This window comes from Hippopotamus amphibius, chromosome 1, assembly GCF_030028045.1.
Source record: "Hippopotamus amphibius kiboko isolate mHipAmp2 chromosome 1, mHipAmp2.hap2, whole genome shotgun sequence".
Taxonomy (NCBI): Eukaryota; Metazoa; Chordata; class Mammalia; order Artiodactyla; family Hippopotamidae; genus Hippopotamus; species Hippopotamus amphibius.
In genome coordinates this window covers 110,017,490-110,034,762 of record NC_080186.1, presented here as the reverse complement: position 1 = coordinate 110,034,762, position 17,273 = coordinate 110,017,490, and the positions used below count along the sequence as shown (strand labels likewise).

The following is a 17,273-nucleotide window of genomic DNA, read 5'->3' as shown; positions in this document are numbered from 1 at the left end:
CAGCTCTGTTTATACATGCATCTTTTCTTTTTATTGGTTATTGTTTATACACCTTTATTGGAGTATAATTGCTTTACAATGTTGTGCTAAATTCTGCTATACAACTAAGTGACTCAGCTATATGTATACATATATTCCCATATCTCCTCCCTCTTCAGCCTCCCTCCCACCCTCCCTATCCCATCCCTCTCGATTGTCACAGAGGACCGAGCTTATCTCCCTGTGTATGCAGTAGCTTCCCACCAGCTATCTATTTTACCTTTGGTAGTGTATATATGTCAATGCTACTCTCTCACTACACCTCATTTTTCCCTTTTCCTTCTGTGTTCTCTAGTCTGGTCTCTACACCTGCATCTTTATTCCCACTCTGCCATGCTATTCGCCAGTATTATTTTTCTAGATTCCATATATATACGTTAGCATACGGTATTTGTTTCTCTCTTTGTGACTTACTTCACTCTGTATGACAGTCTCTAGGTCCATCCACCTCACTACAAATAACTCAATTTCATTCCGTTTTATGGCTGAGTAATATTCCATTGTGTATATGTGCCACATCTTCTTTATCCATTCATGTGTCGATAGACATGACACATGTCCTGGCTATTGTAAACAGTGCTAATGTTTCCACGTACTGGCTATTGTAAACACTACTGCAGTGAACACTGTGGTACATGTATCTTTTTGAATTATGGTTTTCTCAGGGTATATGCCCAGTAATGGGATTGCTGGGTCATATGGTAGTTCTATTTTTAGTTTTTTAAGGAATCTCCATACTGCTTTCCACAGTAGCTGTATCTATTTATATTCCCACCAACAGTTTACTTTCCCTTTTCTCCACACCCTCTCCAGCATGTGTTGTTCCTAGGGTTTTTGATGATGGCTATTCTGACCAGTGTGAGGTGATACATAGGTTTGATTTGCATTTCTCTATCGATAAGTGATGGGCATCTTTTCATGTGCCTCTTGGCTATCTGTAGGTCTTCTTTGGAGAAATGTCTATTTAGGTCTTCTGCCCATTTTTGGATTGGGTTGTTTGTTTTTCTGATATTGAGCTGCATGAGCTGCTTGTATATTTTGGAGGTTAATCCTTTGTTAGTTGCTTCATTTGCAAATTTTTTCTCCCATTCTGAGGGTTGTCTTTTCATCTTCTTAACTTTCAAGTTTCATTAGGTCCCATTTGTTTATTTTTGTTTTTATTTCCATTCCTCTTAGGAGGTGGGTCAAAAAGGATCTTGCTGTCATTTATGTCATAGAGTGTTCTGCCTATGTTTTCCTCTAAGAGTTTTATAGTGTCTGGCCTCATATTTAGGTCTTTAGTCTATTTCAAATTTATTTCTGTGTTTGGTGTTCTCATTTCATTCTTTTACATGTAGCTGTCCAGTTTTCCCAGCACCACTTATTGAAGAGGCTCTCTTTTCTCCATTGCATATTCTTGCCTCCTTTGTCAAAGATAAGGTGCCCGTATGTGCGTGCATTTACCTCTGGGCTTTCTATCCTGGTCCATTGATCTATATTTCTGTTTTTGTGCCAGTACCATACTGTCTTGACTACTGTAGCTTTGTAGACTCATCAAGAAGGTGAGTCAAAAATTATCCACGTTCTGGCTGTAGAATTTAGTTTAACTTTTAGAAAAGACAAATACATCATTTTCCAACATAATCTCCTTGCTTTTCAATACACTTTGTCCGTGTGTTAAAAAACTTTCATTTTCCCTCATTAAAAAATGTTTTAGGCTGAGCTGCGAGCCACGAATGCACCACTGTCTTCACTTCTTCATCAGAAGTGAATCTTCGTCCTCACAGGGATGTTTTCAGGGGACCAAACAGGTGAAAGTTCAATGGAGCAAGATCAGAACTATAGGGAGGCCACTTTAACACCTCAAAACGAAGTAATCCATGATAGACTTAGGTTTCAAAAAGTGTCTGTGAGATGGGTACCCAAAACAACTCATGGAACAGCATAAACAGAAGTGCTTGGATATCTGCAAAGAAAATTTGGAGCCATACTCTAAGGAATGTGAAAGTTTCTTAAAGAGAATCATTACTGGTGATCAGCTGTGGATTCATCATTACGAGCTTCAGAGTAAATGGAAGAGGATGGAATGGAAACATCCTCAACCACTGACCAAGAAAAAGTTCAAAACTCAACCATCATCAGGAAAATTGATGCTTACAATTTCCTGCGATACCCAAGGGCCAATATTGGAACATTGCCAGGAAAAATGTTCAACAATCAACAGTGGTCGTTACAGTGAGATGTTTATTGAAGAGCTGAAACCTAAACTTCAGATTAAATGCAGAGGACTGCTATCCGAGGGCATGGTAATCTTGCATGACAATGCACATCTGCACATTTCTGCCCACACTGTCGAGACTCTGCAAAAACTTCATATTTCATCAGGTCTTTTGACCAATTCTTCTTTTTTTTTAATTAATTAATTTATTTATTTTAATATTTTTAATTTTTTAGAACCTTTATTGAAGTACAATAGACACACAATAAACTGCATATATTTAAAGTGTACAATTTGATAATTATTTTCTTATTAGTAATGTATATATGGCAATCTCAATCTTCCAATTCATCCCACCCCAACCCCCGACCAATTTTTTTATTGCACTGTCTTATTGTACAAAACATGTGTAAGAACAATACAATGAAAACCCAGAACATTACATTGACAAATTAAAGAACTGAATAAATGGAGAATAAATAAATGGGAAACTTGTAGATTCGATGACTCAATGTTTTAAATGTCAATTCTCACCAAATTAATCAACAGATCTCTACAAACCCAACCAAACTTCCAGAAGATATTTTGGTAGACATTTATAAGCTAATCTAAAAGATATATAGAAATTTGAATGTTCTTGATTCATCAAAGCAGTTTTACAAGAGAAGATTTAGGTGGATGACTTACATTGCCTGTTTCCAGAATTACTCTACAAATCTTTTCCCCAATGTAAAGTTGATCTCTTTGTCTTCTTTTTCAGTTTTAAGAGTTTCTGTATAGTCTGGGTATAAGTCCTCTATCAAATATGCAATTTATAAATATTTTTTACTAACTGTGGCTTGACTTGCCATTACTTACCAGTGCCTTTTAAGTATATATTGATTTAGCTGCACTGGATCTTAGCTGGGGCATACGGGATCTTTACTGTGGCATACAGGATCTTTTGTTGTGGCGCACAGGTTCTTTGTTGTGGCATGTGGGCTTCTCTCTCTAGTTGTGGTGTGTGGGCTCAGTAGTTACGGCACGTGGGCTCTGTAGTTGTGGCACACTGGCTCTCTAGTTGTGGCTTGCATGCTCAGTAGTTGCAGCTCGTGGGCTTCGTTGTCCCATGGTATGTGGGATCTTAGTTCCCGGACCAGGGATTGAACTTGTGTCCCATGCATTGGAAGGCAGATTCTTTACCACTGGGCCACCAGAGAAGCCCCCTAGTGCCTTTTAAAGACCAAAAGTTTTCAATGGTTATGAAGTCTTTTTTATCAACGTATTGTTCTATTGATTATATCTTTGGTATTGAGCTAAGAAATCTCTGTCTAAGCTGAAGTCACAACTACTTTCCTCGATGTTTTCTTCTACAAGTTTTACAGTTTTCAGGTTTATATTTAGATCTATGATCTATCTTGAGTTACTTATTGTACATGGTGTGAGATATGGATTCTGCTCATTTAGTTAACTACTTTTCATATGGATATAGATATCCACTAGCTGAAAAGGTTGAAAGAGATCATCACCATTTGAAAGATTTCTTCACCATTTGTTGAAAAGAGTGTCTTTTCTGGATTACCTTTTTTCATTGGTCAAAAAAGGTCAGGCTCTTTATAAATATGGGTTTATTTGGGGAGTCTTTATTCTCTTCCATTAATCTGTTGACTGACCACTACAGAATACCATAGTGATTTGATTACTACAACTTGAAAATAGTTCTTGAAACCAGGTAGAGTTAGCCATCCAACTTTGTTCCTCATTTTATAGAAAGTGTTTTGACTCTGCTATTTGTGCATTTACAAATTCATTTTAAAATCAGCTGATCAGTTACCATCAAAGGTGCTCACTGTGTTTATTAGTTGGATTGCACTGAATCAAACTGGGGAAAATTGACACCTCAAAAATAGTGAGTCTTCTAACTCATGAGCAAAGAATTTATTTCCATTCTTTTCACAGTCCAAACAGTTGTTTCTGAATGTTCTGCCTATTTGACTGGACCCAAAACTCAGTATAAACATAGATTTACTCTCAGTGGTTTATGATCAACCAATTTAAGAGTTATGTACATTACATACCATTGTATACAGTGAGCTGGCTGACCCCGTCCTTTTTACCTGTTTCCTGTGGGGGGTCTGACAGGTGGTATAATGTCACTCACTACTTCCACTGACATTCCAGGATGACATTGTGGCAATCTGTACAAACAATTGCTATACATTGTTGTTTATCAAAATCATCATAAGCTGTGTGTAAAGCTGCATATTAGTGAGCATGATTACCCGTTAATATTTTGGTAGTCAGCTCTTCAGTTAGGTCAAAGACTATAATTTGAAAATGAGAAAGAACTTTATTATTTTTAGCTTGTGAAAAAAATATGCCATTTCCATTTCAGGTATGTGTGCTGATGTGCAGGTTCCTGAACTCCTCTCAAAGGTCCTTGGTGGTCCAAGACAATACAGATTAATTATGTACAGGATGATTGCAGATAATGGGCTAAATAGTTAGTGTCCATGGGATACAAAATTTTGCTAAACATGTTTTAGTTACATGGAAGGTTCTTCTGAGTGAACTCATTTGCAGCTCCAAAAGCTCAAGACATTTTTCGCCACCACCTGTGGCTATTGTCATAAAACCTGCTCTGCCTCTTCCTAGGTCACCGACCATGGGATCTGTTTCATTCCATGGCCCTAGAGGAAGAGCCATTTTCAAGCTTATCTAATTTAAGTGCATTAAGGGCCCCTTGTTTCCATAAGACCAGTGGAAGTGAAAGGCTCTCTTTGTCATTTGGTAGGAAGGGTTATCATTTGGGTTATTTGAGGAATGTGCTGCCTTCACAAGTCATTAGATGCCTCTAAAGGCAATAAATTTTCTCTCACTGCATGACACTAAACCCCACCTATGCACTGCATTCCCTAAAACCTCACTTCCTGAATGGGATCTTGATCTTTTAAAGATTCATTGCCCAACCACACATTATTCATTCTTTTCAAGTCCAACCCTCTGCTTTTTCTCTTGAATTTGCTACCATCTAAACAGAATCTGGGAAAGGGAACACAGTGAGGGAGCCCATGCCAAGAATTTGTGACAGTCAAATATGACAGTTGGTACCCAGGACACTTTCTGGAGGAGACTCTCTAGGTGCTTTGTGACCTGACTCTTCAGGAGGGAGAAAGCCAGGTGCTGTCATTGCTCCTGTTCACATCTTCCCTTTGATCAGGATGAGGCTATTGCTGTCTGCTATTGATGTTCTCACCTACAGACACCCAGGCTGAGCTGGGCACCATCACCTTTCAACTTCTTTCAGTAAAGATTTATGTATCCTCCTTTTGTATCCTCCAGTGGAATGACCATAGTGATTTACTCACAAGGGCTCAGTAATGTCTTCATGGAGCTCCACTAACTGAGAATCCAAGTTATGTAGACGAGCAGAAATGTTATATTTCATAGAACTTGATAGGACAAAGAAGAGGAGAGAATTCGGGAGTGTTAGGTAATTCTGTTTTTAAGAAAACAAAAGTCATTGGGTTTATCAACCATCTGAATAGCAAAAGCCAGGATTTCAATCCCAGACCATCCTACATCTCACTGCAAACTTGGAGTTTGCTTTACTCCTTTTCACTTTAGTTATTTGATCTACAATTAGAGATAAAACACCAAATTCTACAAGTCTAGAAATATGGCTGATATTTAAATGATTTTTGATATGGAGAGAGAATCTTGAAGACTGGAGAGTATTTAACTTTGAGAGGAAACAGCTAATCACGCATCATGATGACAAGGATGAACCTATAGGACAAATCAAACTTGCCTCGTTGTCTCTCCAGCTGCCCAGGACATAGTCAGTAGCTACAGATATTAGCAGTTATCTCTGAAGACCGTGACAGTGTTGAATGCCTTGAGCCAACATGGAGCCCAGGTGTGAGTTGTATCCTGAGAAGCTGAAATCTGGCTGAGAACCAGGTTCTTGGGCCAGGAGAGACCATGTAGCTGTTGGAAAAAAGAGAAGGGGGACCAGGACCACCCATGAGGTCATCCCTAAGCAGCGCTGATCATCTCTTCCAATGAGCCCACCACCACTACACCTCTCATGATTTTGTTGTTACTCGATGGAGAGCTCCATGAAGTTTGGGACAACATTTGATTCGTCTGTGTGCATGACTCCTGGCACTGAGTCAAGAACCGAGGAGGCTCTCGGCAATATTTGTTCACTGACTGAATAAACATGCTTGCAAGTCTCCACTCATCTTAACGACATTTCTGTCCAACTGTCCTGTCAGGGATGCTCTGCTTTCTCCCAGGATGTAGCATCCCTTTCCTTAATAGGAGCCTTCCCTACGCTATCCTCATCCTAGGACACCTGCCTGTGGTGACTCTGATGAAGACACAACTGTCCTCAGGGATTCCTCTCAATGGTTCACTCTGTCATTAGGAAGAGAAGTCCTTGGCCTCCCCTCCCATCCTCTGGGCTGCCACAAAATCCCAACTGAGGGCCACCACGTTTTGTTGAAACTATGCACTTGTATTCTTCCTCTCACTGCTTTAATCTCCTCATGGAAATATTACTCATATAGGAACTCCAAATTGTTAACACAACATAAGGCAAATTAAGCACTCAACATATAGTTCAGAGATGTTGTATGTAAAGCCTTTGAAACGGTAAATGCAGAAGAATATTATTACTATCTCTGCTTCAGAAACAAGGGTCCCATTAGCTTGGTCCCTGGGAAGAATGAATATCTCTAATTCTTCTCCACACATTATTTATCCATCTTAGTGAACACTTACTTGGGAGGGCATCCACCACTGGGAAGCTCCAAGTTTGAGTTTGGGGGGTCTAGGACAGAGCATCAAGGTCCCATCCTCTTCCCCCTGGAGTTGGTGCTTCCCAGAAGTATAAGCCAACCCTGAACCATCCTGTGGATCTCCTCGGCAGGTGCACAAGTTCACTGTGGAGTAACTTACTCTCCCAGTCCTCCCTGCTCAGCTGAGGTGCTCCTTGAGGACCTGGACGATGCTCTGTGCACGTCCCACTATCCCTTGATGTTTCTGGACTCAGCTTGTCCTTCGTCTCACCTCCCTTGGCAACCACCTCCCATACCATTACCTTGTTTTTCTCTGGATTTTTCTCATCCTTCAGACCAGTTGATTTTCTTTCTTCCATCTCCTCCCTCATTTCTGTGTTTTTGGTGTGTGAGCTCAGTTGAGGCTCCTGTAGGGGACACACAGAGAAGGGACCAAGGTCAGCTCTTGGCTGCGGGTCCCAGCGCACATTTAACATGCATCTCAGTCTCTCGTGCCCTCGGAAAAAAATTCAGCAAGAAGGGAGTTTGGAGAACCTGAATAACCTTATCTTACTGATGAGGAAGCTGAGATCTGTATGGAGATGTTCCCTACATGCCCATACCACTTGGTGGCAGCAGAGTCACCACACAAACCTTGACCATAAGCCTTTCTGTCCAAAAGCACCAGGAACCCATGGTTGAATTTCAGGGGACATTAGATCAAACATACGTATTTCCATTAGTAAGACAAAAATATCTGAAGGGGGACTTCCCTGGTTACACAGTGGTTACGAATCCACCTGCCAATGCAGGAAACACGGGTTCGATCCCTGGGCGGGGAAAATACCACATGCTGCAGAGCAACTAAGCCGGTGCGCCACAACTCCTAAGGCTGTGCTCTAGAGCCCTCGAGCCACATCTACTGAAGCCCATACGTCTAGAGCCTGTGCTCTGCGGCAAGAGAAGCCACCGCAATGGGAAGCCTACACACTGCAATGAAGTAGCCCCGCTAGCCACAACTAGAAATAAAGCCCATAAGTAGCAACAAAGACCCAATGCAGCCAAAAAATGTCAAGTAATTAAAAAAAAAAAACTGAAGGACATTCTCCAAAAATAATTTTATTGCTGTTCAATAGTCTTCTGTTGATACTCAGTTATCAATCCTGGCTGACACAATGGGACCAAGGTACCCATGAGTATTAAATACATCATCGTCATTAATTTAAAAAATATATCAATATGTATGTGATTCTCTACAAACATCTGGCTCCTGTGTTATGGGTCATCTTCCTGAGAGCAGGTGCTCTGCGTGCCTTGTTCCCCCCTCCTCCCCAGTGCCTGCTCAAGAGCCTGCCACATAGAACATTCAGTAAATACTTGTCAAGCAGTATTTATGTACTGCTAGTTACCAGGAGTTACTAACTTTTACCAGTGTCATCTACTCTCTACCCTAATTCCGATCAGTTTCTACCCTAGGTCTGTGCAAAAGCAATGAAAGCACAGTCCTAGGAAAAGCAGTCCAAGATGCAAATACCAACTCCACCAGGCACCTAGCTTGCTTTACATGGTGATTTCATTACCCCCTTGGAACATATGGATCGCAAGTTTAATAGAGAACACTGTACAATGTAAAAGAGAGAAAATAGTATTAACCTTGGATGAGTAACTGTGATATCATGCAGCAGACAGGCTCCAATCCCTGGGCACTAGCTGCACCCTATAGAACACTACGTCACGGTCACTATGGGACTGTTAAAAACTTCTGGGGAGACGGCACAAGAAACTGCATTCCAGACAAAAATCTGAAGGAGATTCTCACGCAAGGAAAGGCCGAACCATTAAAGAAACAGCCTAGGAATCCCCAGTGGCAACAAGGATGACGCAGCTTAAGTACAGCACGTCCCTTGGCAAGGTGGCCTCTCAAGGAGAAATGTCTCCTTTCCCAGGATGGGGGCCCAACCCCGCCCAGCCCCACTCTCCTCCAGGGGCAGCACAGCGCTGGGCAGCAGTGGCCATGGGACAGGATGTGGCTTCCTGCAGAGAGCATATGTGGGGACCTCTCCCCGGGCTCCTGCGGGTATCAGCCCAGATCCAAACCCACAGGTAAAGCACAAAGCCGAGCAGCTCAGCCTGTGAAGTGACATCTCGTTGAGGAGCCACCCCTTTCCTACCTGGGTGGCTCTTCCATTTCTCCCCTGGTGTCTGGCTCACGGCGTGGGGATAAAAGGAAAGGGCCCTTTCAGTGCTTAGTCCTTCCTGAGTGCATCCGTTATCCTCCCTGCCCAGGGCCTTGGTGCTGAGCAGGGGTAGGAGCAAGTCCGCGGAGACCTCTGTGCTCTCACATTCATGTCCTTCTCTGTCCCTGCAGCCTGGGCCCCTCGCAGCCCACTCTCAGACCCTTCCAGAATGCCAGGCACCAACAGTCACAGAACATTCTTCCATCAGTCAGGAGTTGTACAGAAAGGGAGGCGTTTCTACACAGATCCCCACCCCATAAACATGTCTTGTGGAGAAAACCCAATTCAAACTCTCCCTCTCACTCCTAGCTCCCCTGGTCAGGTCCAAGAGGCATCTCACCACCTGGACAGGTGTAGCTGTACGGGAGAATGCTGGGATGCAGCTCAGTGCCAACAGCAAGAGAACTGTGATCTTCAGAAAAAGGCTGTGTCTAAAGCAAAATGAGGCAGTTGACGTAGTCTGTCATGAGCACCCCTCCCACTGCTCTTTTCTGCATCCTTTTTCTTTTCTTGGGGGTGTTTCTCCCAACTCTCTAATCAGCTTTCAGACCCCTGGATCGGTGCCATACTGACAAGGAGCAGGCCCTACTGGAGATGTTATTAGGCAAACACAGATGCAGCCATTCGTGTGGTGGACAGTTGTGACCGAGACCTAACTGGCTTTTCTAAATCAGAGTTAGTTTCTGTGTTGGAGGAAGAAGAGCAGAGAAAAGCCATTTTAGTGCTGTTTGCTAGTAAAAAAGACATGGGCCAGGCCATGTCTCCCTTGGAGATGGCATATTCACTTGGGTTACCAGCTTGGAGGACTAAGAATGGCAAGTATTGAAAACTTCAGCCACCAAAGGCACTGGCCTTGATGAGGCAATGGAACGGTTCGTTGAAACACTAAGGGAAGGCAGTAGTACAATCACTCCAGCTCCTCTGCAGTGGACACCACCTGACATGTCCCTGTGGAAACAGTTAAGTGGGCTTTCTTCCTTTCACGTTAAAAGTAATTTGAGGGAAGCATTGAGTAGTAGTCATTAACCACATAGGATGAGCTGACGTGAGGACCTAACTTTTACCTTAAGCCTTCTCTCTAAGGGTGGAGGAAGGGCTTTGTCCCTTGCTAACAAATGTTCAGTCAAGGGTCAGTAAGAGGAAAGGTAGTAGGGCAGAGGAGAGGCCTGCCTCATTACGTGCAAACTTAGCTCAGGAGATGGCCAGACGTTTAGCAAGTGCTAGGCTGACTTCCACAGCCTTCAGTGATTTTTTAAAAATTTATTTATTAATGTATTTATTGATTGGCTGCATTGGGTCTTTGTTACTGCACGTGGGCTTCTCATTGTGGTGGCTTCTCATGTTGCAGAGCAGGGGCTCTAGGCGTATGGGCTTCAGTACTTGTGGCACATGGGCTCAGTAGTTGTGGCGCATGGGCTTAGTTGCATGTGGGATCTTCCCAGACCAGGGATCGAACCCATGTCCCCGAACTGGCAGGGGGATTCTTAACCACTGTGCCACCAAGAGAGTCCCTTCAGTGATTTTTTTTTAAACCATGTGAAACCCCTGACACTTAGCACCTACCCTAGTAACTGTACATGTGCACTTACAACTCCCTTACACACACCCCTGTATGGAGGAGGCCCATGGGGCTTGGTTAGCATCAGCTGTCCTGTGTTTGAAGCCAACTGACTCTTTAAACCAGTCACCTGAGCTTCTAGATGCCCCTGTGAGAGGACAGTGATGTTTAGGGATCTTGCTGGCAGAGCCCCAGCCCCTAACGTGGGCTCCAAAGGCAGGGGGCCAACTTCTCATCTCCAACCTCCTCCTGCCCTGCTGGGTGGCTGCAGGGACTGACCTGCTACATGAGCATCTTGGTGAAATCCAGAACCTGTGCCAGCGCCTGGAGGAGTCCATCTGCATTAACGACTGCCTGGGGGAGCGGCTGGAACACAGGCTCAGCTCCGCTGCCCACGGAAGCGGTAGGAGAGGCCCTCGGCTTCCTATTTCTGGTCATAAATTAGGGAGAATATGAAAGTTGCCCTTGGGCAGAGCTTCAAAATTTTCAAAGCACCTTGGTCTGCTTCCCTCCACTTGCTCCTTACAGTCAACAAGGCAGGGGGGTAAGTACTATTCTCCTCCCTTTGCAGCTGCATCTGAGCTCAGAGAGTAGCTTTCCTCACTGCACATCTAACCAGCTATGGTCCCCAGAATCCTCTCTCTCATCCATCCTTAACCTGCTCACATGCTGCCTGCTGACTTCTGTGCCCTGGTCCTGTGATTGGCAAGTGGTAGAGCCAGGTCTGCAGGGCCTCCCCCAGCCGCTTCCCGAGGTGGCCTTCCTCCCCGCACTCTCCCCCAGGCTGCTGACACTTGGAGGCCGTCCCTTCCACACGCCCTTGTCCTGCCCACACCGCAGCAGCCGCTATTTAGGGAGGAGAGCCTCCTGAACAGCTGCAGCCAGGGCATGCGAAATGCATGCAAAGAACCCACAGAGGAGCCCCTCGAAAGCCAGGCATTCGGCCCAACAGGCTTTAGGCCCAGGACTCAAGTCCTCAGGGTTTTCTGCTGGGTTGAGACAGTGCGTTTGGAGACACAGAGTGAGCAACACAGGGAGGCTCTGATACCCAACTGTGTGACTTGCCTGCTTGCACTTCCCGAGACAGGACCCACCTCTAACTTCTACAATCCAAGCCTGGAGTCCACGCCTCAGCTCTGCAGTGAGAACAGAGTCCTTAGGGAAGAAAACCGGAGCCTTCAGGCTCAGCTCAGTCATCTTTCCAGAGGTGAGTGGTCAAAAGCCACAAACTGTGGTCACTCTTGGGTCCCTTTTTTCCCTGGCCACACCAGTCAGCAACTGGAGAAGCAAAGAGACAAGAAAGAGAGAACTGAGCTACCCAGACCCACCAACCCCAACTCCCAGAGCTATTATCAGCCTAGAAAGGGCTGCTTCCTGACAATTCCCACCCATGGGTCCTTAGACTCCTATGCTCCAAGGATGAGGAGCTCTAGTAAACCCACCACTTCTGTGCAACCCACATTCAGTCATTAGCTATCAAACTGGATACCAGTTAGTGCCTGTTCTACCTGCACACAACTCACAGCTAGTTTGGACCCAGGAAAGGAAGGAACATGAAGCCTATGTGCTCTCTCAGGTTTCTCCAGACTTTGCTGCAGCTCTCTGTGTCCCTCCCAGTGCTGATCTGCTATCCCCATGTCTCCTCACCACCTCTCTACTCATATACCCAGGGCTCCTCTTTGGTCCCTAGTCCTCATGACTCTGTGTCTGGAGGTGCTACCAAAACGTCCTCCAGAGCGTTCCCAACACTATTCAGTGGGCATCCACGTGTGGGCATCATTTCCTGTGTGGCCTGGGGGACAGCTGACCTTAGTGTTAGTTGACTTAATGAAATCAATGTTTTCAATCACAAATTATTTTTATTTACAAATATTTATTGAATAGCCATAACAGACAAAGAATAGTGGCTAAGAGGATGAAGCCCAGAATGAAAGAATGCTTGTGGAAAAGGAAAAAGACATCAAGAGATATTGCCAAGTTAGCCTCCTCGGAGCAAGAGATGTGAGAGGAAAGGTCACCATTTGGGAAGATAACAAAAGCCATAGATAAGGGAGAAGGTAGAACTACTAAACTACCACTGTGTGCCTGGAAAGACCAGAACAGACCTCACAGGTGAGAAGACAGGAAGATTTAAATGAGCTCAGTCTGCCAGGCCCAGGTGATTCCACCCCAGACGACTGACAGCACCAGAGCCCTGTTCTCAGAGTCCCTGTCAATAGCCTTTGAGAAATCCTGAAGATCAGAGAGATGCTGCCAGACCAGGAAAGAACAGATGGCTCTCTTTTCAATATGATGAAAATACTATATACTAAAAACTGTAGTCAAGAAATTTTTATGTTGATCCCTGGAAAAACTCAAGAATGGATTATTGCACAGTAGGTACGTGAGCGGTTAGAAAATAAAGAGCGTTAGGAAGCAGAGTGTTTTCTCTAAAAGCATGGTGGGCCGTATTAAATCAGGGGATCAAAGGGCATTGCAGAGAAAGAGGTTCCCATTCCCCTGAGTGTGTGGACAGTCAGACAGTCACTTTGCCTCCCCTGGCAGCATAAGCTGGCCTTCCTTTTGCCTTAGTTCTGATTGTCATGATGGATATGCTTGGGCTCATCTTCCTGTGACCTTTGGCCCTACAATATAAGTACTCCTGTGTTCTGCTCACCAGAGCACTCCCAGGAAACAGAATGTCTGAGGGAGGCTCTGCTGACCTCTCGGTCCCAACTTCAAGAGCTGGAAATGGAGCTAGAGCACCAAAAGGTGGAATGACAGCAACTTTTGGAAGACTTGAAGGAGAAGCAACAGGAGATCTTGCATTTCCAGGAGGAACGGCTATCTCTCCAGGAGAAAGACTCCAGGTTAGAGGGAGCCCATTGATAAGGAAGGTGGCCCCATTTTCGGATTTAGAAAAAGGGATATTGGCAAGACAGTTAATGGTCCTTTTTGGAAACCTCAATATCCCCTCTGCTAATCTGGATTTATGGGTAACTTTGAACAGAAGGAAGGACTTCTCTGGGAATGCCTTTTTCACTCCAAAGTTGAGACAGTAAAACCCTGTTATGGAAGCCTTCAGCATATCAGATTCTACAGAAAGTACATTCTTGTGCTTCCAGTTAGTTTTAGGATGTTAGTCCCTCCATAACCTAGGAAGCTTCTACACCAGCCATAATGGTAGTCCCCAGCATAAACCCTGTAACTTCTTGACAACATGAAAAGAGCACTGTGGGGCAGTAAGAATACCAGGTAGTGTGTCCTAGGTATGGTAGCTAATGGCATGACTCCAAGCAAAGTTACTTTACCTTCCTCTGTTGCCACATCCGTAAATTAAAAGCAATGGTTTTCATGACCCCTGAGTTGACATCTAGGGCTGAAATTCTATGATGCCAAAGTTGGCTCATAGCCTCTTGCCCTGGTGGGGCCCTACCAGCTCAGTGGTCCCTTGCTTCTCCCCTGACAGGCTGCAGCATAAGCTGGCCCTCTTGCAGCAACAGTGTGAAGAGAAACAGCAGCTCTTCCAGTCCCTCCAGTCAGAGCTGCAGATCTACGAGGCACTTAATGGCAATTCCAAGAAGGGGCTGAAAGGTATGTTTTCCCCTCTTCCCCACCCTATGAGCTTCCCTGCTCTCGCTAAGGATCCTGATGAATTCTTTACCTTGGGAGTTGTGGAGATCTTGGAAACCTACCTTGTTCTGTCTCAGAAAAAAACCTCAGTCATTGAGGGTCCCAATAAGAAGAGAGGGGCGCTCTCACACACAAAGCCCAGAGGTTGGTGACATGAGCAAGATACAGCCTAGACATCCTTAAAAATAGGCCACAAGAGTCAAACTTCACCCACCTGGATGGTCTGAGACAAGTTAATCAAAGTCCAGATTATACAATGATTCAAAAAAAAAAACAAAATACAAAGAACTGTCCTGATGGTATCATCATTTGAAGACGTCTCAAATGTTGTGAATTCTGATCACCCATGCAGCCAATGTTGCAGGCAACCTGCTCCCACCCTGACCTTTCCCCAGTGAGAAAATTCAAAGATTTTTTAAAGAAATTTTTATTCTGGATATAATTAACCAGAAAAATAATTTGCAGATATTTTCTCCAAGTCTTTTTAGTGTCTTTGAAAGGCAAAACATTTAAATTTTGTTGAAGGTTAATTAATCCATTTTTTTCTATCATTTATGCTTTTCTTCATGTTGTAGCTAAAAAATCTTTATCTCAAGATCATAAAGATTTCCTTGTATTTTTCTTCTTGCAGTTTTATAGCTTTTGCTCTTATGTTTAGGCGTACATTTCATTTTGAGTTAATTTTGTATATGATGTGAGAAAAAGGTTAAAGTTCTTTTTGTCCCATATTGATATCCAGTTTTTCCAGCACCATTTGTTACAAAGACTACCCTTTTCCCATTGAATTTCCTTGGCAGCTTTGTTGACAATCAGTTGACCATAACTGCTGTTAGTAGGATTTTGTAATTTTTGGTATACTCATCATTCTTATTTTAATTTATATATAAATATTTCTCATGTGTGGGATACATGTGTGTGGGATAACATTTTTATTTCAATTGCCAAATAAAATTTTTTGCTAAGATATAGAAACACAATTGATTTTTCATCACCATGACATTGATTGGCATCTCTATTGAAAAACAATTGCCAAGGCAAAAAAAAAAATTACTAGCCAATATATGTGAGTCTACTTCTGAATTCTCCATTCTGTTCCGTTAATCAATATGCCTATTCTTACACTAGTACCAAACTGTCTTCATTGTTAGTTTTATAGTAAATTTTGAAATCAGGTTAAGTCTTCACACTTTTTTCTCTTTTTATTTTTTTTTCTCTTTTAAAAATTTTTTAAAATTTATTTTTTATATTGGAGTATATTTGATTTACAATGTTGTGTTCATTTCAGATGTACAGAAAAGTGATTTAGTTATACATATACATATATCTATGTTTTTCCGAATCTTTTCCCATATAGGTTATTACAGAGTATTAAGTAGAGTTCCCTGTGCTATACAGTAGGACCTTGTCGATTATCTATTTTATATTAGAATGTATATATGTTAATCCCAGCCTCCTAATTTATCCCTCTCCCACCTCCTTTCCCCTTCAGTAACCATAAGTTTGTGTTTTCTAAGTTCATGAGTCAGTTTCTGTTTTGTAAATAAGTTCGTTTGTATCATTTTTTAAGACTCCACATATAAGTGATATCATGATATTTGTGTTTCTCTGACTTACTTCACTTAGTATGATAATCTGTAGGTCCATCCATGTTGCTGCAAATGGCATTATTTTGTCCTTATGGCTAAGTAATATTCCATTGTATATATGTACCATATCTTCTTTATCCATTCATCTGTTGATGGACATTTAGGTTGCTTCCATGTCTTGGCTATTGTAAATAGTGCTGAGGTGAACATTGGGGTGCAAGTACCTTTTTGAAGTATGATTTTCTCCGGATATATGCTCAGGAGTGGGATTGCTGGATCATATGGTAGCTCTACTTTTAATTTTTTAAGGAACCTCCATACTGTTCTCCATAGTGGCTGTACCAATTTACATTCCCACCAACAGTATAGAAGGGTTCCCTTTTCTCTACACCATATCCAACATCTATTGTTTGTAAATTTTTAGATGATGGACATTCTGACCTCATTGTGGTTTTATTTGTATTTCTCTAATAATTAGCAATGTTGAGTATCTTTTCATGTGCTTTTTGGTCATCTGTATGTCTTCTTTGGAGAAATGTCTATTTAGATATTCTGCCCATTTTTTGATTGGGTGGTTTATTTTTTTCAATATTGAGCTGCATTTGCTGTTTGTGTATTTTGGAGATTAATCCCTTGTTGGTCACATTGATTGCAAATATTTTCTCCCAATCTGTGGGTTGTCTTTTCATTTTGTTGATGGTTTCTCTTGCTGTGCAAAAGCTTTTAAGTTTAATTAGGTCCCTTTTATTCATTTTGGTTTTTATTTCATTACTCTAGGAGATGGATCCAAAAAGATATTACTGCAGCCTATGACAAAGAGTGTTCTGCCTATGTTTTCCTTTAAGAGTTTCATAGTATCTGGTCTTACATTTAGATCTTTAATCCATTTTGAGTTTATTTTTTGTGTATGGTGTTAGAATGTTCTAATTTCATTCATTTACATGTAGCTGTCCAGTTTTCCCAGCACCACTAATGGAAGAGACTATCTTTTATCCATTGTATAATCTCGCCTCCTTTGTTGTTGATTAATTAACCATAGATGTATGGGTTTATTTGTGGGATTTCTATCCTGTTCCATTGATCTATAAGTCTGTCTTTGTGCCAATACCATACTGCTTTGATTACTGTAACTTTGTAGTATAGTCTGAAGTCAGGGAGCCCAATTCCTCCAGTTCCATTTTTCTCTCTCAAGATTGCTTTGGCTATTTGGGGTCTTTTGTATCTACATACGAATTTTAAGATTTTTTGTTCTAGATCTGCAAAAAATGCCATTGGTAATTG

At 42.6% G+C, this 17,273-nt stretch overlaps 1 protein-coding gene across 1 annotated transcript in view; it reads left to right on the top strand.

The window, feature by feature from the left end:
• The window catches only part of LOC130835123 (myomegalin-like), a 62,123-nt gene that overhangs the window by 31,859 nt on the left and 12,991 nt on the right, over positions 1 to 17,273 (top strand). Inside the window, exon 4 of the mRNA XM_057706439.1 lies at positions 14,243 to 14,367. Coding sequence (XP_057562422.1) covers positions 14,243 to 14,367 — 125 coding nt within the window. The remainder of the gene's footprint in view (positions 1 to 14,242; positions 14,368 to 17,273) is intronic.